Here is a 23,141-nt window from a genome sequence, read left to right on the forward strand (position 1 = left end):
CCCCCGGCATGTTCCCCACGGCGGGACGGGGAGACGGACGCCCACGCAGGGACGGGGAGACGGGTGCCCACGCGGGGATGGAGAGACGGACACCTACGTGCGGACGGGGTGACAGACGCCCACGTGGGGATGGGGAAATGGACGCCCATGCGGGGACGGATACCCACGTGGGGACAGGGTGACAGCGGCCCACACGGGACGGGGTGACAGACACTCACGTGGTGACGGGGAGACGGATGCCCACGCGGGATGGGGTGATGGACACCCACAAGCTCAGGAGTATTGCCTGCTCAGCTCTGCCCACAGAGCAGCCTGGCCGAGGGAGGGGCTCTCCCGGGAGGCTCGCTTTGCTCCATGACCTGCGGGCAGTGACCCTCAGTCCTGCTTGCCCATCTGAACTTCCGGGAGCTGTGAAATATGCCCAGACCTACTGTGTGTGAACCTCTGGGAGGAAAGTGGTGTGGCATGCTTGAAAATCTCTCGGGGGGGGACAGCAAGTGGCGTGGTGGTTAAGGCACTGGATTCCCACGTGGTAAGCCATGGCTTGAGTCCGACCTGGTGGCTAAAACTCATGCCTGGGGCGTGTGCACGTGTGCCCACAATCCTGAGAGGGGACTGGAGAAGGGATTGTGGCGTGGCCACTCCCTCTCCACCTAGGGATGATTTCTTACTTTCCCTCTCTCTTCTCTGGTGAGTGCAAGTGTCCTATGGCAAAAACCTAAATAAACAAATACCTGTTTCTTTAAAAAAAAAGAGGAGGAGGAGGAATAGGCCAGCCGGCCACTCACCCGCCCCTCTGCATCCTGGGAAGCCTCTGGGATAGAACTCACAGGGCATGCACACTCACAGGAAAGAGATGGAGAGAGGGCAAGTGAGAACTCTCTGGGGGGATGACCACGCAGCAGTGCCTTCTCCTCTACTCGCCTCTCAGGATTTGGGGAATGCACGTACACCCCCCCAGCATGATTCTCAAGCCGCCAAGTCCAGGACTGGGACTGCAGCTGGCCATGTGAGAACCCAGCCCCCTGAACCACGATGCACCTGCCGGCCCGTCCCCAGGTTATTCTGAGGTGTACCCCGGAGGGCGACCACACCACTGGTCAATTTACGGGTTCCCTCACTTGGTGATTTCTCTGAATTTGTGGAGAGTCCGTGAGTTGCCCTCAGTCCCAGACTGCCCTCAGCAGATCTCGGGGAAGAAGCTGGGCTCTGGAACCAGAGGAATCTGAGGTCTGGCCCTGCTCTGCCAGCCACTAACTGCACTTGTCTGGGCTAGCTATTAACTGCTCTCGGACTCACATCCTCTTTTTTTTCAAAGAGAGATTTTTTGCTATAGGGTGCGTGCACTTGTCAGAGACAGAGACAGAGACAGAGAGAGAGTGAGAAATTACCCTCTGGGGGGATGGCCATGCCGCAATCCCTTCTCCTCTTGGGAATTCGGGCGTGCACACACATGCGCCTCATGTGAGTTTAAGTCACCGGGTCAGGGACTTGAACTAGTCAGCCATGTAGGAGTCCAGTGCCACAACCACTATGCCACCTGCTGGCCCCCTGGATCCTCGTTTTAAACCAAGGACCAAACTGTCTGCCTTTCGGAGTTGCTGTGGGATTAGAGGGTGCAGTGGAAGTGGTGGGTGCGGTGTCCCTGCCTAGGAAACAGAACGCATCTCACCAGTGGCACGTGGTGGAGGGCTACCCAGCCGACTCTGGGCTGCACCTCGATTCCGTCTGAGACGTTCAGAAAAATTTCAGCATCAGAATAAGCCGGTGTGTTCCCCACTCCAGAACAACCTGTGGCCCACAGCGGCCGCCCCTCCCATCACTGACTCCTGCTCTTCCTCCTGTGCCGGCCCACCCCTGCGCAGTGCAGCCCGGGCCTGTCAGGGCCCTGACTCACACTGCCCTCCTCATGCCTGGCTTCCTCCCTGCGGAGGGCGTGCGGCTCACCTCGCCTTTGCTGTGCTGTAGCCGTGCTCAGGTACCGGGCACAGCAGCGTCCACTGCCGCACCTGGGCCTGGCAGTTTCAGTCGCAGCTCCTGGAGTTCACCGAGATCACTCAGGGTAAAGCTCCAGCCGTTAGAAGTGGCTCTGAAGAGCTGCCCTTAGCGAGCCACGCAGCCACCTCTTTACAATGGGTCCAACACAGCCCCTTCCTCCCCAGAGAGCACGTCACTCCCGATCGCAGGGGGCTGCACACACGGCACAGTGGTGAAGGGCTCGGGCCTCGGGCTAAGACAGCCGAGCACACCCCGGCTCTGCCACTTGGCACTCCTTGGGCTCCTCCTAGCCCTTTGTAAAGTCAGGAGTAGTTCCTCTTTCACATCATCAAGAGGGTTCAGGTGGCCGCGGCCGTAACTCACTAATTACAAACGTTAAAAGGCCGGGAGCGTGTCTGCCCTGTTTGCTGCGGAACGCTCCGTGCTGAGCACAGTTGTGGCACACAGTGGGTGTCAGCAGCTGGGCAGTGGGTGAGCCGCGCCAGGCACGCTGTCGGGCGGTAGCTGTGGCGTGTTCGAGGGCTCTGTGCGGGTGCCGGCGTGGCCATGCCTGTCATGACCGGGCTTGCTGGCATCACCTTGGCAGGACTTGGCCTGAAAGACTGCAACAAAGACTTCTTGAAGGACACGTGAAGGCACGCTGGGCCCGCGTGGCCACTGACCTGCGTCCATGTCATCTGTGAGGCTAACTGCAAGCTTACAGTTCCTCATTCCCAGGTAAACACCCGGTCTACACTCCACGTAGAGGCAGCGTAGGAGAGGAGAGGGGAATTAGTAAACGGAGGGACCCTCGAAGGTTATCACTGCTCTGTACAGCCTTTTTATCTTAAAGAATTATTTAATTTTATTTACTCGTTCATTCATTTTAATTTAACCAGAGAGAGACACACACAGAGAGAGAGAGAGAGAAAGGGAAAGTGAGAAAGCAAGCCACCAGGTCTGGGACTCGAACTGTGGTCAGCCATGTGGGAATGTCCAGTGCCTTAAACACCACGCCACCTGCTGGCTCCCTGTACAGACTTCTTAAGAGAAATTCTAGAACCTTGTGTGCAAGAAGTCCTCAGAGAAGTGGGCCTAATCTCAGGACTGACTTGTTGAGATAGTGGGTAAGGGGAGCAACCCCCAGGGCGTGCACGTCTATCCACTGATGCCTGCTTTCAGTGTTCCCGGTTTAGGGAATAAGCCTTTCCCTCAGGACGGGGAAGATTTATGGGTTGGGCTCGCTATGGTTTGAATGTGTCCCCCCGACTTTGGTCATGACAGGATTAAGAAGGCAGAAGCTGGCCCCGCTGGGTGACGTGGGTGGCAGATGGCTGCTGCACAGCACGGGGGCTGTCTGGGAGACCTGGGCTTGGATCCTGGGTCGCCCCGAACACGCCATGTGTTCCCAGGGTCCTGGCTGGCTGGGAGGCCGAGGGCCATCTCTGCGTGATGAGACCCTGCCGAGGGCCTCTCTCTCGTCTCTCAGTAAATAAATAATGGAATTATTATGTTTATACATTTTATCACTGTATAGCATTACAGCTTAGAAAATGGGTTGTCCCAGCATGAATGCATGGCATGGTAGTCCAGTTAAAGACACTGTCATCCCTGTTGTCATCAACACCTAATTTTCCACTTTTGTGTCCCTGGAATGCTTTGCTTCTTTCTTTTCCCCTGGACACTTGTGGATACTAGAGACAGTGTGGGAGGAGAGCAGGAAATAGGGAGGGAGATAGGAAGGGAATAACAGAATTTGGAAAAACATGGTACAACTTAATCTGACCATGAGATTAAGAGGAGGAACCGGGGCCAGCAGGGGGTGTGGTGGTTAAGATGCTGGATTCCCACATGGCCGATCATGGTTCGAGTCCCAGACCTGGCAGCTTGAAAGTCATGCCAGGTGCATGTGTATGCATGCCCCAAATCCTGAGGAGAATGCAGGAGAAGGGACTGCGGTGTGGCCATCCCCCTGGGGTGATTTTTCACTTTTTTCTCTATGTCTCTTTATCTCTTTCTGGCAAATGCATGAACCCTATGGATAAAACTTAAAAAAAAAAAAAAAAACAGAGAGGAAGGGACCGTTGGGAGCCCGTTAGAAATGTCATCGGAGTGAGCCTCAGGACTGAGCCCTGACGGGGTTACGGCGAGGGAGGAGGGCAGACACAGACACGGACGTGCTGGCTCTCGCTGTCTCCCCGTGCGCTGCCTGGGAGCCCAGGGACTCCCCAAGGAGTCTCTACAGTAGGAAGGCCCCCACTGCACATGGCCCCTTGACCATGGACCTCCAAAACAATGAGCTAAATAAGCCCGTATTCTTTTTTTTGAGAGGTTTTTGCTATAGGGCGTTTGCGCTCGCCAGACAGACAGAGACAGACAGACAGAAAGCCAGAAATCATCCCCAGGGGCGATGGTCACGCCGCAATCCCTTCTCCTCCATTCTCCTCTCAGGATCTTGGGCACGCACGCACATGCGCCCGGTGTGAGTTTTAAGCCACCGAGTCTGGGATGCGAACAGTGGTCGACTACATGGGAGTCCAGCGACATAGCCATTACGCTAACTGCTGGTACCAGCCTGTATTCTTTTTAAATTACCCAGACGTGGGCACTTCTGTTATTAGGGCCACAATTACTAGAACACGCTCTATCACCCCCAGGTTCTCAGATTACCTGCTCGGAGGCATGAGAGTGGGAGGGCAGGGGGCCCCTGGGTGCACCTCGGTTTGCCCACCACCCTGCGATCTGGGCCCCATCTGCCTCCGTATGGACCTGAAGGCAGAGTGGGCTTGGGGGTGGTCGTACCTACGTACTCGCCCCTGGTGAAGGGCAGGGCTGGGTGGACCGTCCTGGTCTCCTGCTCGGCCGGAGGCGGCTCGTAGCTGTCGTCCCCGTTCTCCTCGGCCGGCATCACGTACATCTCTGAGTCCGAATGCTCGTCTGGGTTTTCATAGTCGCTGTCCTGCAGGGGCAGACATGGTGTTCAGAGTCCCTGTCCCTGCCGCCTAGTGATCAGGACCGCTTGCACCTGAGCAGGTCAGAGTTGTCTCCACAACCTAGTGACAGGAAGCCAGGCCTCGGAGACGCTGAGGTGCAGTCAGAGCAGGTGTGAAGCCAGGCCGCTCTGCCTCCAGAGTGTATCGGTTTACCACCGTTTATCAACTGTGCTGTCCTGAGGGACACAGAAGCCACTGTCTCTAAGGGTGGCTGAAACTGTTGACAAAGAACAGCAGAATGAGCACATGTATGTATCATATGTATAAGAATACACATGAATAAGAATATATCTTTATACATATGTTTATATGTGTGTATAGAGAGAGGTGTGTGCGTGTGGGTGTGTAGTACATGTATTGCTAGGGTGTGTGAGCTCCCTGTAGAGAGACAGAGAGATAGAAAGAGGGAAAGTGAGAAAGCACCCATGGGAGAGGTCAGGCCACAGTCGCTTCTCCTCCCCGTGCGCTGCCTGGGAGCCCAAGGAATCCCCCAGGAGTCTCTACAGTAGGAAGACCCCCACTGCACATGGCCCCTTGACCATGGACCTCTAAAACAATGAGCTAAATAAGCCCGTATTCTTTTTTTTGAGAGGTTTTTGCTATAGAGCGTGTGCACTCGCCAGACAGACAGAGACAGACAGACAGAAAGCCAGAAATCAGCCCCAGGGGCGATGGTCACGCCGCAATCCCTTCTCCTCCATTCTCCTCTCAGGATCTTGGGCACGCACGCAGATGCGCCCGGTGTGAGTTTTAAGCCACCGAGTCTGGGATGCGAACAGTGGTCGACTACATGGGAGTCCAGCGACATAGCCATTACGCTAACTCCTTTTGGGGTTTTGGACATGCATGCTTCAAGCCCTTGGGTCTGGGACTCAGACCTCACAGATGGCCGTGTGGGATCCAGCCACCTTAACCACTGTGCCACCTGATGACCCAGAGAAAGTATTTTTAAAAGACAGAAAAAGAACCCAGTAAAATAAAATAAACGAGAAGTTTTACTTGTCGTGGCTAGGAAGAAGCAGCTTCAGTGAGGAGGTGGCAAGGAAACACACAGCGATGCCTGGATTCCTCTGAGGAGATGAGGCTTTTCCCCAGAGGGAAAGGGAAATGGGAAAGCACCCCGTCTAATGGAGTAGTCACAGCGCAGTCCCTTCTCCTCCACTTCTCCATCTGCCAAGAGTGGGCATACACGCACAGGTGCCCGGAGTGTTTTTCAAGCCACATGGATCAGGGTTTGAACCGTGGTCAGTCATGTGGGATCCTGCTTTCTTTTTTTAAACAGATTTTTGCTATAGGGCATGTGCACTCACCAGAGAGACAGAAAGTGAGACATCACCCCCTGGGGGGATGGCCATGCTGGAATCCCTTCTCCATTCTCCTCTTGGGATTTTGGCACAGGCGCACACGCCTGGCATGAGTTTTAAGTTGCTGGATCTGGGACTGGAACCTTGGCTGACTATGTGGGAGTCCAGCGACATAATCAGTACACCATCTGCTGGTCTTGGGATCCTGCTTTCTTAACTAGCAGGCCATGGGACCGGCCTGTGACTTTTTTTTTTTTTCTTTTCTTTTTTTTAAAGCAGAGCTGATAAACTGTAGGACCTAGACTTCATGCGAACTCAGAATCCATTCTGGTTTTTTGTTTCTATTTAAATATAAATCTTAAGACCTTTACTGAAACTACAGCGACATGGTCTAAAGAAGGCGAGGTCTCCTCAGTCTCAGCTTCTCTCCCCCGAGGCGAACACTGTTAGCAGTCTCTCATACGTGTTTTCTAGAGAAGGTCCACGTGTCTGCCGCCTACACAGACACGAACGTGGGAGAAATCCGTGACTCGGGGCATAGGCGGTCCTCTGGCCTCTGCGTCCACTGCCCCACCTACAGCTGGCTGAGCGTGAGCCGCACTTTCCAGGAAGTGGATGGGACGCCTGCTTGGTGGCCTGTCTCCCTCCCTCGCAGTGTTGTAACAAGATCTGTGCAGGTTGGAGGCTTTGGGAACAAGCTTGGATTTCATTGTGTGTACAGTGGGGCCTGCTGAAGTAAAGACAGTTGTTGGTGTTCACTCAACCCTCACGGTAGCCGGCATGTTCATTTTGGATGTTTCACTTTGGAACAAGTCCTTCCTTCCTCTCCAGATTGGTTTTATTTCCACTGTGTGCTCCTTAGGTCCAGCCAGTGAGCTCAATTTCCTTCTTTCCTCTGGGTTGGACTAACCAGCTTCTTTTCCTTCTCTACAGGCGTCCCTGTGCACACGGCCAGCAGGGGGCGCAGCTGCAGCGCGCTGGGGATCAATGGCTTCTGGGCCCTGGGAGGGCCTCTGCCCAAGTGAGTGGCTTCGCAGTCACGCCTTCCCCTCCTTTCCCTTTTTCTTTCCTTTCCCTTTTTCTTTTCTTTCTTTCTTTTTTTTTTTTTTTCAGTTGAAGAAGGAAGAATTCCTGTCTCCAACGACCTGTATAAACTCCAGGTAGTGTCCACAGCCCAGAGCTGGGCTCAGACTCAGTTCCGGGCACTGGACTGAAAGTGTGGGCCACTGAGCGACTGTCAGGGAGCAGGTCATTTTCGTTTTCTTGGCCTCGGTCTCCTTATCTTGGAGATGGGCGTGGTCAGCTGGAGGGCTCCCTGGCTCCCTCTGGACACCAAGCTCACAGACTGGAGCAGGCTAACAATCTGGATGAGCAAGTGTCGTCCTGAAGAAAAGCTGTTAGGATGTCTCGTCCCTGTGTCTCAGTCCAAGACAAAGTGGCTGTGGCAGCCCTCAGATTGCAGAGCCACCAGGAAAAGGGTGACAGTAGGTGGACGCAGTCACGCCTTCCCCTCCTTTCCCTTTTTCTTTCCTTTCCCTTTTTCTTTTCTTTCTTTCTTTTTTTTTTTTTTCAGTTGAAGAAGGAAGAATTCCTGTCTCCAACGACCTGTATAAACTCCAGGTAGTGTCCACAGCCCAGAGCTGGGCTCAGACTCAGTTCCGGGCACTGGACTGAAAGTGTGGGCCACTGAGCGACTGTCAGGGAGCAGGTCATTTTCGTTTTCTTGGCCTCGGTCTCCTTATCTTGGAGATGGGCGTGGTCAGCTGGAGGGCTCCCTGGCTCCCTCTGGACACCAAGCTCACAGACTGGAGCAGGCTAACAATCTGGATGAGCAAGTGTCGTCCTGAAGAAAAGCTGTTAGGATGTCTCGTCCCTGTGTCTCAGTCCAAGACAAAGTGGCTGTGGCAGCCCTCAGATTGCAGAGCCACCAGGAAAAGGGTGACAGTAGGTGGACACCAGTCACTCACTGTGGCCCCCAGGGCTCCGGTAGTGTTCCTGGTCACAGAAACGCCTGGCTGGGAGGAGCCTGGTTCTGAGCTCCGAGGCCTTTGTCTGGACTTCAGAAGGCAGGTTACTTACACTCTCCCAGCCTTTGGGCTCCTGGGCAGGGGTCAGGTGGTGAGGGGACACTGGGGAGCTTAGGGCAGAGGTGTTGCCACCTGACAGGGAGGTGTTTGTCCTGGCATCTGAGCTGTGCGGTGAGTGCTCTGGGTACCACACTGATGCCCACCACCGAGGGCTGTGGCAGGAGGCAAGGGGCCCACACCCGTAAAGCTCTTGCTTGGCACGTGGGAGTGCTGGGCTAAGTCAGACATCATGGGATTGCCATGCCTCATCCGGAGGTGGCCTGGCCTGCCCTCACCCTGATGTGACAAGCAGCTGACCACCAGCGTGAGGTACAGACGCAAGCCCTTACAGAGGTCTCCCACAGCCCTGGCAGCCCGGCCCAGGAGCAAATACTCACAAAGTCATCTGACCACTGCTCCTCTTCATCAGCTGGGGTCTCTGCAACGGCAAGGGGGAGACAAGGCACACGTGAGCCTCGGCTGGCTCCCCCCCCCCCGTGTCGCCCTCGGACCTCCCGCCTTCGCTCAGCCTTAAGCAGTTACTACAGTTGTATGTTTGTTCCCCATTGACTCTTTTTTGGGGAGGTTTTTGCTATGGGGCACATGTGCTCATCAGAGAGAGAGACAGAAAGTGAGAAATCACCCCCCAGGGGGGATGGTCACGCAGCAATCCCTTCTCCTCCATTCTCCTCTCAGGATCTTGGGCACGCACGCACACGCGCCCGGCGTGAGTTTAAGTCACCAGGTCTGGGACTCAAACCATGGTCGACTACATGGGAGTCCAGTGATATAGCCATTACACCAACTGCTGGTCCCTTGACTCCTTTTTAAAAAAAAATTTTTTTCACTTTCAAAGCATAAAGAGAGGCTTTACTGGACAGAGCAAGGCACATCTGACACATGTCTGTCACTGTCAGGGGGACCTTGCAGGGGGGTCCTGCAGACTATACCATGTGGCATCTGAGGATTTCCTTGAGTCATTCCGTAGTGGGGAGAGCACTGGAGGGAATCGGAGAGAGCAAACTCTCCCACACCCTGTCCCTGACTCCAGACACCTAACATCCCTGGGCCTCAGCTTCCAGGTCAGTAAAGGAGAGGAGAGGGCAACTCTGTGATTCCCTCTGGCTCGAGCTCTAACCTTTTTCTGTTTACTTTTTTTAAATCCAATGCTTAATGCATTCCTGGCAGTATTTTCAGAGACTGTTTTCATTTCGTCCTCTCAAAACTCTGTGAGTGGAGGCTGGAAGAGTCCCAGGAGTAGAAGGGGGAGCTCTGTGAGGCCGACCCACTCTGGAAGGTTCTGGGTTTGCATCTGGAGAGGCCCTGCGCACATGACCCGGGACAGGCTGAGGGTGGGGTGCACTGCCACATCAGGGCCTGTTGGAGGGCTGATGCTCTCTCTCTCTCTCTTGCTCACAGAAGAGATAAATGTAAAATAAACCAGCAAGAGCAACATTGGAGGCAGAGGAAACTGAGGCCCAGAGCAGATAAACCACGCGCCAAGGCTGGACAGGAAATGGAGGGCCAGGAATGCAGGCTGGCTGCGGCTCGTGCCCTGAACCCCAGGGCTGTGCTGCCTCGCCGCCTTCAAGCTCCAGGGCAGGCACCTTCCTGGGCTCCACGGAGGATGTAAACACGGACGTGACAGGTTGTGGCCCCGGAGTTGCCTATGAGCTTGGAGAATAAAACAGGTCTGAATTACGACAGCCAAGGAGACTCTCTGACCCCTTTTCCTCCAAACACATTTAGAGTGAGAAGCTCGCATCTATCCCGACCTATGGACAGACACTGGAGCTTAGCGAGACCTGCCTGGCTGTGTAGAAGGCCAGCCAGACTCAGACCACACAGCACAGGGCTCCAACGGCCGCACCAGAGGGTTCCAGCTCCCCTCGACCCCACTGAGCAGCGCTGCTACAAAGGACCCAGTGAACAGTCCCCGAATTCCTAGAACAGAGGTCTCCAACCCTGGGCTTTAGACCTGTACTGGGCTGTGACCTGTTGGAAACTGGGCTGCATAGCAGGAGGTGAGCAGGAGTGAGCAGTGAGCAGGAGTGAGCAGTGAGTAGGAGTGAGCAGGAGTGAGAAGTGAGCAGGGGTGAGCAGTGAGTAGGAGTGAGCAGGGGTGAGCAGGAGGTGAGCAGGAGTGAGAAGTGAGCAGGAGTGAGCAGGAGTGAGCAGGGGTGAGCAGGGGTGAGCAGGAGGTGAGCAGGAGTGAGAAGTGAGCAGGAGTGAGCAGGTGTGAGCAGGAGGTGAGCAGGAGTGGAGCAGGAGGTGAGCAGGAGGTGAGATGGAGTGAGCAGGAGGTGAGCAGGAGTGAGAAGTGAGCAGGGGTGAGCAGGGGTGAGCAGGAGTGAGCAGGAGGAGAGCAGGAGGTGAGCATGAGAGAGAGGTGAGCAGGAGGTGAGCAGGCCCCGAGCCCCGCTGTGAGCTGCATGCAGATCTCATAAACCATTCCCTCCCCCTAGTTCCCCAAGTCTATGGAAAACTTGTCTTCCATGAAACCAGTCCCTGGTGCCAAAAAGATTGGGAACCGCTGGCCTAGAAACTCGGCAGAACTTTTCCTCCCTGCCATGTCTACCCCCTGCCAGCAGTACTGACTTCCCTCGGGGGTTCCACAGGTACCAACACAAAGACTGTGCAGGCGAAATGAGGTCAGAAAGGAGGTATGCGGGCTGAGCGGCCACTAAGCAAAGGCAGCAGTGGCGCCCTCTCGTGGGAAAGTATGATAGGTCTAAGAAGGAGCCTCGCTCTACAGGCCAAGTGTGCGTAAACCCGGACGCAGACAGAGTTTTAATTATTTTCTTAGAGAGATTTTTGCTATAGGGTGTGTGCGTTCTCCAGAGAGACAGAAAGCAAGAAATCACCCCCCAGGGGAGATGGCCACACTGCAATCCCTTCTCCTCCATTTTTCCTCTTGGGGTTTGGGGCATGCACACACACACCCGGAATGAATTTAAGCCACCAGGTCCAGAACTCGAATTGCGTTCGACTATGTGGGAGTTTAACAACGTAACCATTATGCCCTCTGCTGGCCCCTGGAAAATAATTCTTAACGAAGTATTTTTTGAGTTGACTGATACCAAATACACTCTTGTGCATTATGGCCACTGGTGTTTTCCAAGAAGCTAGAGGAAAGGGTGACTAAGTCCCTTCTCAGCGTGGTAGCCTGGTGCAGTGTGGGGACAAGCGTCTGCTGCCTTCCGTTTGGGGACAGCTGGAAGTCAACTCTTAGGATGGCAAGACATTTTGTTTTTACTGTTAAATAGAAAGCGTCATACAGGGCCCTTATGAAACACACTTCCGTGCCTTAGAAAACCACACTGGCGACCCTTTTCCCAGCAAGTCAGGGTCAGCTACCCGTGAAAGCAGCTGCAGCGGCCAACTGACTAGTGTCCCTGTCTCCACCCTCTGTCTTCTCAATCCACCCTGCTGCTTCTAGTCAAACTCTTAAATAGAGGTGGGGTCACGCTGCCCCTTTCCTCAAGAGCGACCAGTCACTCCCTGTGCAGCAAAGTCGGGGTTCTCTGTTCAACACGTTCAAATGCCTCCAGGCCTGCCCTCCTGACTTCACGCACTGCTGCCCCTCTTCTCCCATGAAGTCTTCCCAGTCCCTGTCATAGTCAACGTCCCTTTCCTCTGGGCCCTCGTAGATGCTCCTGACACCCTGTCACACGTCCTTGGTTCTGTCCTGCACTGTGACTAAGTGGCCTGTGTGTCTTCTGAATGATAAGCCAGGCTAGCTACCCTTGTATCTGGCCAGCATTTGTAATCTCCGATTATGTTTCATCATAATATAAACACGAACTAATGAATGAGCTGAATGAATGAAAGGTACGGTGGTAACAGTGATTCCATCTATTGGACACTACCATGTGCTGGGTGCTAGGTGAAGTGTCATGAAAGGATTTATTCCAGGGCCAGCAGGTGGCATAGTGGTTAGGCTGCTGGACTCTCACACAGCCAATCATGGTTCAAGTCCTGAACCTGGTGGTTTGCTTTCTCACTTTCTCTGTCTTACCCTCTTATGACCACATGTGCCCTATAGAAAATTATAAAATAATAAGTACAATTAAATAAGCACTTTTAAATAAAGGTATTTATCCTTACAACAGCGCTATGTGGTAGGTGGTGTTATTATGTCTTAGAGCTGAGGAGACTGGCCTAAGAAATGCTGCTGAGCCTGCCTGAGGCCACAGGGCCAGGGACTGGGGCCTGGACGGGAGACCAGGCTGTCTGTGTTGGCGCCTGCAACTTTTCAGCTCGTGCAACGTCTCCACTGAACATTCTCATTCAAGTGAGGAGAAAGGGGATGTCCCAGCCCAGGCATCCAGCCACATGGAGGCAAACATGAGAGAAAGGGTCCAGGTTCTTTGGCGGCACACTCCTCTGGTCCCCACGTCAGGTCCCAGAGTCCTACTTATAAAGTCACAACCTTGCAGGCAGTGACGCGGACTGAAACAAGACGGAGTCCCAAACAGTGGCTGGTTTTCCAGCATCGAGGGGCCGGCGGCCCTGTGCAGGTGATGGGTTTAGAACTGTGCTCTCTGGTTCACACCCTGGCCCGGCTCGTCAGCAGCTGCTTGGCCTCGGGCCAATCATCTAGTGCTCTTCCGGCCTCCTCGCCTGTCCAGCAGGACCAGAGTAGCGCCCGCCCCTGCGTTGGTGGGCCCATCGCACACGTGAGAGCTAAGCGAGGCCTGGCACGCAGTAAAGGCTGTGATTATTGTATTGTCACCTCGAGCGTGGCAAACGCCTCAATAAAGTCCCAAACGCCACCAGCACCAGTTCCTGCGGTGGCAATGACATCCACGGCGACCACAGAGACAGCAGGAAGGCGTCATCGCAGGCAGGACTTGGGGGCGGTAAGGTCAAGTTCAGCATGGACGAGGCGGTTTGATTTTATGTGTGGCTGCACGGTCCCTGCCAGGAGGCTGAGGTCCCGGGCAGGCCTTTCTATCAGGTAAATCTCTTCCTATCATGTCCTTTTCCTGGTTTAGGCCTTACGCTCCACTTTCTGTGTCATAATCCCAAGCCACACAGAGAGAGAGCCTCCTCTAGCCTGCCCACAACTCAAGTAGCCCTCCCCAAGATTCAAATAGCCCTCCCCAGCTCCCGGGCATGGCCAGGTGCCAGGAGATGCTAGCGACCAGCCATGATGGCCCCATCTCGGCGTCCTCTCCAGGCCAGGACACGTGGGGCTTCGGGCTTGGGCTCCGGGGTCAGAATGACTAACCCACTGTCTCTACCCGACATGCCCAGCTCTTACAATCAGCGTGCGTTCTCCTCTGCTTTCAGAACGGCCTGAAGGACAGGCGGTCTTCTCTTCAGATCAAGAACCTGAGGCCCAGGGGAGTCGTACAGCTTCTTAGTTCACACAGTGCGTCGGGAGCAAAGCCGGATTCCCCAGTGTCCAAGGTCTCGCCGTGCCACCCTCTGTGACGGAAATAGAGACCTGGACCTAGAAGAACGACCGTGTGCTACAGCGAGGACGGTCCGGGGCAGGCAGTGTTTCCTGACGACTTCCCTGCGCCTGGGATTGCTGTCAGGCTGGGGGAGCTCAGAGAAGGGGTGCTCCAAGGGCGCCAACAGGGTGCAGGCTGTGGAAATGAACGGGGCCTTGAAGGACGTGCAGGACTCAGAGGAGGGCACCTTCCTCTGCCAGCTAAGACAGGCTGTGTGGCAGCCCCGGAAACAGGGCTCAGGGGCTGGGTCTCGGGGGCAGATGTGCATGGGGTGGGCGAACTGCCCCAGAGGGGGACAGGAGACCATGGCTGGCAGCAAACAAGGCTGGATGTACTGTCAAGGGGGACCTGGCCACGGCGGAGGCTGCAGGTGCTGGTGACGAGCTGGAGGTGGGAGCTGGGGCACGTGTTTTTGAGGAACTCAGGCATGAAGATCTGAAGGCTGAACCAGACTGGGGGGCTTGGGAGTGGGAAGGGAGGGCCAAAGGCAGTAAGGGGTTCTGTGGCAGTGGCCTGAGCACAGGGGTGCAGGTGTGGGTGTGAATTCACCCTGTCGGCTGAATTTTCTGTCTCCCCTTAACACGCTACCCTGTTGTCCCGAGGGCCCTCCAGAAGTGGCAGAGCCCTGGAGGGGTGCCAGCTACACGCACCTCTGGGGGCCTACCCTGCTCCGGGCTGCTGGGCCCAGCCCATGTTTTCCCTTACAGAGCTGGGGTGGGGGGCACAAACGGAGCTGGGGGCGGGTAAGCAACCGCAGTGAGACACAGAAGGAAGGGAAGGAGGGAGGTGGGCAGGCTGCGGTGGTGGGGACAGACGCAGGGAAGGAACAGAAAGCAGAACTGTGGAACCGCAGGGAGGCGGAGGGTGGCTAATCCCACTGGGTCCCGCTCTGCGAGGAGAAAGGGCTGTGTGTTCCCTGGGGAGCTGAGGACCAGCCGGATTCAGGCTGGCGGGGAGCGGTGCTGCCCAGGTACCATTTCTGCCCTAGAGTCTAAAGTCTGTCCCTCACGACTGCTCTGTGGCCTCTGTGTGCTGTCCAATATATATTTCATCTTCGTCCCAGTTCTCTGGCACACAACTCCTAAAATGTTTGGAATCTCCAAAACAGCACCTTTCTGTATGCTGACGCGCTGGCCGACAGCTCAGCGTCCCGCGGCTCAGCGTCCCGCGGTAGCTCTGGATGGGGCTGGCCGCTGGAGAGACCAAGGCATGACGGAGGCTGGGGCTGCCAGCTCCACCCCAGCCTCCAGGGGCAGGGAGAGACTTGACCAACCGTGCCCGTGTAGTGAAGGCTCCAAACCCCGAAAGGCAGCAGGGCACCTGCAGAGTCCTGGGGGTGGGGCGGCCGGAGAGGCGGACGCTCCGGCCCGTCCCGTGCCCTGCCCCGGTCTCTGTCCTTTGTAATGTACTCTGTCGTAACCGGGTACATGGAAGAGAAGTGTCTCCTTGAGTGCTGCGAGTCTCTAGCAAATTAACTGAACCCAGTGGGGGGCCATCAGCACCCCGATTTACAGCAGGTCAGTGAGAAGCACCGGTAAAGCAATGTGGGGCTCGCAACAGTTATCCACAGTGGGGACAGTCTTGTGGGATCGAGCCCACAGTCTGGGGGGTCTGGTGCTGGCGCTGCAGGGCTGCTGTGTGGCGTGTGTGGAAGCCCCCGACACGTGGTCACAGAGCGTGACAGCAGGGCGAGGGAGGGCCAAGGTAGAGGCGACCCTCCCAAGAATGTCCCCGCAGCCCTGGATTCGAGCCTGAGGGTACAAGGAAGGAGGCCCTGTTCCCTCTGACCCCTCAGGGGTTTGCCAAGTGATCAGGGGGCTCCTGCCAGGACCCCAGCCCCTCCTCCCAAGTCAGACTTCAGATGTCAAAGACCCAGGAGGCTGTTGGCTGTGAAAGCTCAGGCAGCGGGAGGCAGGTTCTGCTAGTCGTCAAGGGCGCTAATGCCTTCAGAGTGGTCTGCTGGTTAACGGAGCCCGCCCCCACGTGTCTGACCACAGCTCAGATCCTGACCCCTGCCACTGGAAAAGCACATCAAGTTACGTGTGTGTGCGTGCCCCTGGTCCTGACAGGATGGAGTAACTGGGAAGGGATTGGGACATTAGCACACCCCACAGGGGATGCTTTCTCCCTCTCGTATCTCTCTGGTGAACACACGTGCCTTTGGACATTTTTAAAAATATTAAGAAGAAATGTTCCAGGTCAGTGTACATATCTCAGCTTGGGTCAAAGACACAATGGGAGCCTGGGGTGATTTTTTTCTTAGTGGCTTCAGTCACCTTGGGCACATTACCCAATGCCTCTGAGACGCATTTTCTCCGTTTGCAAAACTGAAATACTGATTTCTGTCAGGCCTAGTGGGAAGATGAGTATGTCCGTACAGAGCTTCGCATCATGCCCAGAGCAGGTGTTGGGCACCTCCCCTTTCCGCAGTAACACCAGCTGTGTGGGGGTCATACACTGCTTAGTGGACCGTGAGGTCTCTGCAGGAAATGGTCCCTCCTCGGAGACAACGGCAGGATTGCTGGGTCTGCACTGAGGAAGCAGGCCCCACCCTGCCTGGACTGTATCCCTGGAGGATGAGTGTCATTTTTACCACTGTACCATTCTTCGTGTAAGTTTTTTTTAAAGAGAGATTTTTGCTATAAGGCACATGTACTTTGCAGAGAGGCAGAGAGACAGACAGAGAGACGGAAAGTGAGAAATCACCCCTCCTTGCCCAGGGGGATGGCCACGCCGCAATCCCTTCTCCTTCATTCTCCTCTTGGGATTTTGGGCACGCATGCACATGTACCCGGTGTGAGTTCTAAGCCGCCAGGTCTGGGACTTGAACTGCAGTCGACTACATGGGAGTCCAGCAACATAACCATTGCACCACCTGCTGGTCCCATTCTTTGTGTAATTTAAGCTTATCTTAGAGTGTCTCCCACTCTCTACCCAGGGGAGAGACTGGTGACTCTTCTGCTGCCCTCTGTGGGGCACTGGTCCTTCTCACTCTGCCCCCTTGAAGGTCAGCATCACCAAGGTCAACACACTCCCTGGCCTGCAGGGTCTGAGGAAGCCATCACTGGCAGAGCTGGGAAGAGGACGTCATCTCACCTAAGGGAAACAGCTGGGGCTCCTTCACGAGTCTTGAGTGACCCAAGTCTCTGACACCCTCCAAGAGCACTTGACTGGCCTCCCAGGCCCAAGAGTTCTGGTGGGCTCGGGTCTCCTACGCTGGGATCTCAGAGGTTCTTGAAGACTCCCTGGGTTCAAGAGGAGCCATCAGGGCTGATTTCTGAGGCCCTGGGCTTACATCAGGAAGACCGAGGCTGAGAGGAAGCAGCCGGAAATGCTCCCAGGGCATGAGCTGGCGGGGGAAGGCGAGGCCGCTGAGGGAGAACTCTGCTGGTGCTAGCTGGTGACCGCGGTTTTGCCAGAGGACCGTACCTGGGGATCGAGTGTGAGGGCAGGGGAGACGGGCAAGGCCCTACTGCTGTGGTGAGGCAGCGGGTGACTTTCTGAGTCTGGGACTTCGGTGGGTTTGGGGGCACGTGTTTGTCCTTTAGTTCAGTAGAAGTAAAGATAAAGGTGAGAAACCCTTAGAGCAGGGTTTCTCAAAGGTAGGAACCGTGTAATCCCTGGAGCTGTTGTTAAAATGCAAATTCTGACCCACCAGTGTTAAGGTGGGGCCAAGATTCTGCACTTCGGCAAGGTGCCAGGCCTCACTGATGCCGCCAGGCTAGGACTTCTACTCGGAGCGGCGACGCCTCAGAAGACCTGGCTGGGCCATATTTCTGTCCCAAGAGAGACTGAGCACACAGGTGCTAATATCAAGTCAAGTTGGGAGGGTCTCAGAGAACAGAGAAGTGTCTAAGGTCAAGGAAGAGAATACTTCGAGCACCCAGGAGATTGGAAGACGCGAATTCCTAAGTCAAGAAACGTTCGGAGCAGCTTGCTTCCTCACTGGGCCCTGGCCTCTGAACACCCGTGCTTCTGCAGGAGTGCAGAGCTAGCGTTGGAGGGGGCCTGCCAGGCTTTCCAGTTTAGCCCCATGTGGTGTAGGTAGGACCGAAGATGGAGACGCCCCAAGTTCCAAGCCAGGCAGGGACAACTCGGAAGGACCGTGCCTGTGGCCTCGGCAGTCTGCAACTCTTCTTGGTGCTGGTAGAGCCGTGAGAAGGTCAGAACACAGACACGGCACGAAGAAAACGCTAGCTCAGAGTAATTCTCTGGTGGAGTTCGAGAGGACTACATGCAACTAGGAGTTAAGTCGGCTACTTAAAGACCTCAGACTAAGACAAGCAGGAGAAGTCAAGGGCCCGAGCTGTAGAAATGGGAACACGGGGGAAGAACGCTTGAGAGACACCTGAGAGAGGATCAGTAAGATTCAGAGATTCAGTTTTTGTAGAGGGCGAGAGAAGAGGAATCAAGGCCGACTCTCCCAGAACAGATCAGGTGAAAGGGCTAGTAAATGGTGAATGTCACTCGCTTTTCCTCAGGGGGAGCCTGGGGAGGAAGGGCAGACGGCCGAGGACTGTCCTGAGGGCACAATCAGGAGAGGCGGCCATCCTGAAATCAGAGGTGTCGGTCCACTCAGGTGCGAGAGCTGGCTCTGAGCTCCGAACATTTGTGTAGTGTCCCCAGGGCTGCTGGTCCACCTATAAAGTCACAAACGTCCTGCACGTCTGTCCTCCAGGACTTGAACTAAACGTCGCCTCCTCAGAGACCTGGTGGCTTAGAACTCACGCTGGGTGCATGCGTGGTTGTTGCCCGACATGGCAAGGGTCAACGATGTCCACAGCCCTGTGGTTCCCCCCAGCGCTGCACAAATCTCTCCATGTTCAAGAAATCTTTAGACTTAATGCTGTAGAAAGGGACTTGAGGCCGATCCTCCCATGGGACCTGGGCTAGAACCGGAAAACGTGTTGGGCTTGTCCTTTGCTCGCTGCAACCATGAACTCCAGCAATCCCAGAACAACTCCTTTCCTACCCCAAAGTCGATCCCAGTTAAAATGGGTGTATGGGCTGAATGCGGAGAGGACCCAGTAACCACAGGCCATCAATAGTTTCAACGCCCCCCGCGCCCTTCGACAACCCTCAAGTGTCCATTTAAACAGCTTTCACTGAGCAAGCCCTCCACACCCTGACCTCGGATGGGTTTCGTACTGCCATGCACTTCCATGGAACCATGTGGGCCCATCACACTGACGTCATCTGCCTTCCCTTCCAGACCGCACGCTCCGAACGCATGGAGATTATAGCAAACTCATTTAGCTCTGGATTTCTACCTAGCACCTTGCATGTGCCTGGCATGTAGAAGATGCTTAACGCCTGTCCAGTAGATAGTGGGGAGACCAGCAGGTGGCATGGTGGTTAAGGCACTGGGCACTCTCACATGGCCAACTGCAGTTCGAGTCCTGGATCTGGCAGTTTGCTTTCCCACTTCCCCTCTTCTCTCCTCTGTGTCGCTCTCTGGTCAAATTAAAATAAATGAATGAATAAATATAATTGAATAATTATTAAAAAGTAAATAGTGGGTAGATGGATAGTTGAGTGAAGTTCTCATGTCCACTATAGTCAGATGCCTAATAGGGTGGTTCTTGGAATCAGGATAGGCACCTTTTGTGCTCAGGGGCATAGAGTATACGTCCCCTTCCAACAAGTAAATATAAAGATGAAATCAGTTCAGGGGCAGCTAAAGTGCTGTAGAAATCTCTTACCTGAAGCGTAGTCCCTCCGGGGAACACTTGGCGGTGCTTTGACTTTGAGCCTGTAATAATAACCAGGAGACAGAGTGAGGGAGGACGGCTATCGTCAAGGCTGTAATTTAAGCTGATGGAGAGAAGGAAGATGGATTCTAACTGCGTCAAGTTCTTCGGGCCATCACAGTGAAAGACGTAACATGTGGTAAATGCAGTGGAGCCAGCAGTAGAGGCTTTCTCCCTCCTGTCTCCCCACTGCCTGGCGTGGCCACGGCCCCGCAGAGGTGGGGCTCACTGCTACAGCTGCCCTGGGAGGTCAGAGTTCTAGCAAGCACTGAGTTCAAAGGTTCAAGGAAGAGGGGCCTGCAGGTGGCATGGTGGTTAATGCACTGAACTCCCACATGGCAGTCCTGGACCTGGCAGCTTGCTTCCTCACTCCACACAGAGCCCCCCCCCATCTCTCTCTGGGGAGTCACATGCCCTATAGCAAATTAATAATAATAATAAATTAAATTAAAAAGCAAATTAATAATAATAATAAAGTTAAATTAAAAAGTTTCAAGGAAGATATGTTGGCTGATTGATAGGAAGTAAGAGAAGATGAACTATGTTTTAATTATTTATAAACACATTAAAGAACAAGACAAAAGTTAGCTCTAATGTGTGCTTTTGGTTGTATGGAAGTTGGTTTTCTGCGACATTAAAAAAACGCCAAATAAGTGAGTAGTAAATGCCTCAAGAGTAGGGATAATGATATAGATTCATTTGGAAGTTAAATTACAAAACTATTCAATGTTTCAGTATATATATATATATATATACACATATATATATATTTTTTTTGAGAGGTTTTTGCATAGGGCACGTGCGCTTTCCAGAAAGACAGAGAGACAGAGAGACAGAAAGTGAGAAATCACCCCCCAGGTTGAATGGCCACCCCACAATCCCTTCTCCTCCATTCTCCATTCTGCGAGTCCAGTGACATAGCCATTACGCTGACTGTTGGTCCCAGTAAATTGTTATTTTTAATAATTACTCATATTAAGTAAAATTTGCTTAGTGAGATTTTAAAAATATATAAATAAAACAGTGACCTAGTAGCCTTTACTTACTAACTGCCATATCCTTTTACAGAAGCAATGTACAGGATAACCATTCTAAATAAAACTTATAGGACGTGTGCACTTGCCAGAAAGATAGACCGAAAGTGAGAAATCACCCCCTGGGGCATGTCCACACCGCAGTCCCTTCTCCTCCATTCTCCTCTCTGGATCTTGGGTATGCATGCACATGCGCCCAGTGTGAGTTTAAGCCACCGGTTCCAGGACTCGAACCACGGTTGACTATATGGGAGTCCAGTGATGTAGCGATTACACCACCTGCTAGTCCCAATACTTCAGTATCTTTACACATATAGGAAATGTGCAGATTTTTCACAATTCTTCTCCACTCATGAAAAGATTAGGGCCAGCAGGTGGTGTAGAGATTATGGTGCTGACTGTTCATCCCACACTACTGACTGCAGTTTGAGTCCTGGCCCCAGCAGCTTGAAAGTGATGGTGTAGGGGTCAGCAGATGGCGCTAGACTCCCACATAGTTGACTCTGGTTTGAGTCCTGGACCCGGAGGCTTAAACTCATGGCGGGCACATGTGCATGTGTGCCCAAGAGCCTGAGAGGAGAATGGAGGAGAAGGGATTGCAGTGTGGACATCCCCTGGGGGGTGATTTCTCGCTTTCGGTCTGTCTGTCTGTTTGTCTTTCTGGCAAGTGCACATGTCCTATAGCAAAAAACTCTCAAAAACAAAAACAAAAACAAAAACAAAAATCACGAAAGTAAGGCTTAGTGTGTGTGTGCTCAAAATCCCAGGAGGAGAATGGAGAAGGGGTTGGGGCATGACCAATGACCACCCTCCCTGGGGGAGAGGGGGTGATTTCTCACTTTCCTTCTCAGTGTGTCTCTGTTTTTCTCCAGGGAGTGCACACACCATACGGCAAAAACTTTCAAAGGAAATGAAAAGAAAAGATGAAAATTACATTTTAAAAAAGTGGCCAAAGTTCTAGGCCTATAAACAGTTTTAATAACATATCTTTTTCCATGTTTTGAAATCAGTAAGATTTACAGTAAATTATTATGGTTATTATTCTTTTTCTTTTTCCTTTTTTGGAGAGGTTTTTGCTATAGGGCGCGTGCGCTCACCAGAAAAACAGAGAGACAGAGACAGCGAGAAATCACCCCCCAGAGGGGATGGCCACGCCGCAATCCCTTCTCCTCCATTCTCCTCTCGGGATCTTGGGCACGCACGCACATGCGCCCAGTGTGAGTTTAAGCCACCGGGTTCAGGTCTCAAACCACGGTCGGCTACATGGGAGTCCAGAGACATAGCCACTAACTGCTGGTCCCAGTAAATTATTATTTTTAATAATTACTCATATTAAGTAAAATTTGCTTAGTGAGATTTTAAAAATATATAAATAAAACAGTGACCTAGTAGCCTTTACTTACTAACTGCCATATCCTTTTACAGAAGCAATGTACAGGATAACCACTGTAAATAAAACTTATTTCATTTCTTTAAAAAGAGCACAGAAATTCATGATTAAAAGTATACATACAGAAACCTTACAAAGCAGAATTCTAATTTTTCAAATGTACAATACTTGTGTTTGCTGAGAAATTTAGTGTGGTCTCCTCCCCCATGTGTTTGCTCTTAAATCTATTATGTCATTTGGTTCTCACCACAAGCCGGCAGGGAGTGCTGGGAAGATGTGGACGTTAGGTCACTGATGGGACCTGGAGAGAGCTTGTCCAAAGTGTGGTAGGGAAGGGAAACAAACACAGAATCAGGCCTGGTGCCCTGGTCAGTTACTGGGATAGTACAATTTCAAAGATGACCACAAACCAACTATTCTTATTATAGCCATCGTTCATAAAAGAAAATAGGGACCAGCGGATGGCATAATGGCTATGTCGCTGGACTCCCATGTAGTCGACCGCAGTTTGAGTCCCGAACCCGGTGGCTTAAACTCAGGCTAGGCGCATGTGTGTGTGTGTCCAAGATCCCGAGAGGAGAATGGAGGAGAAGGGATTGTAGCATGGTCATCCCCCCGGGGAGTGATTTCTCGCTTCCTGTCTGTCTCTCTCTGTCTTTCTGGTGAGCGCACACGCCCTATAGCAAAAACTTCTCCCAAAAATTAATTAATTAATTAATTTAAGAAAGAATATATATTGTTTAATGCAGGAGGGTGCATGTACATGCTGGAGAAAGAGAGACAGAGAAAGAGACAGAGAGAGATCCCACTGGAGCCTGGCCATGCAGCAGTCCCTCCCCCCAACCCCCTTCAGGATATGGCCACTCACACGTGTCCTGAGTGTCTCCCAAGCCTCTGAGTCTGTGGCCGGGACTCAAACCACAGCTGGTCACGTGGGATCCAGCTCCTTTATGCACAGTGCTTAACCACTGTGCTACTGGGCGGCCCAAGAAGAGAGCTTTGTTTTGTGTCTAGGAACGTCACTGTGATGGCACACCGCGGGTGAACACAACGTCAGCAGTGCTCATCGCAGGCAGCTCGGGGGACTGGCTTCACTGTGTGGGTGGCACCAACCTGGTGTCCGTCGTAAAACCTGTCCCTTGGGTCACTGTTGGCCGCCACACCA

General features: G+C 53.4%; 1 protein-coding gene and 1 long non-coding RNA gene across 5 annotated transcripts in view; one reads left to right on the forward strand and one right to left on the reverse strand.

Moving 5' to 3' along the window:
- The window catches only part of LOC114009455 (uncharacterized), a 27,494-nt gene extending 17,115 nt beyond the window's left edge, over positions 1–10,379 (forward strand). For both annotated transcript variants that reach the window (XR_003550862.1, XR_003550861.1), the window contains 2 exons: positions 7,208–7,295; positions 9,760–10,379. This is a non-coding gene — a long non-coding RNA (uncharacterized LOC114009455). The remainder of the gene's footprint in view (positions 1–7,207; positions 7,296–9,759) is intronic.
- The window catches only part of BLNK (B cell linker), a 99,222-nt gene that overhangs the window by 41,294 nt on the left and 34,787 nt on the right, over positions 1–23,141 (reverse strand). For all 3 annotated transcript variants that reach the window (XM_006157327.3, XM_027775264.1, XM_027775263.1), the window contains 3 exons: positions 19,505–19,554; positions 8,739–8,779; positions 4,780–4,936 (listed from right to left, as the gene is read on the reverse strand). In XM_006157327.3, coding sequence (XP_006157389.1) covers positions 4,780–4,936; positions 8,739–8,779; positions 19,505–19,554 — 248 coding nt within the window. The remainder of the gene's footprint in view (positions 1–4,779; positions 4,937–8,738; positions 8,780–19,504; positions 19,555–23,141) is intronic.

Source organism: Tupaia chinensis, unplaced genomic scaffold, assembly GCF_000334495.1.
Source record: "Tupaia chinensis unplaced genomic scaffold, TupChi_1.0 Scaffold000539_1, whole genome shotgun sequence".
Classification (NCBI taxonomy): Eukaryota; Metazoa; Chordata; class Mammalia; order Scandentia; family Tupaiidae; genus Tupaia; species Tupaia belangeri.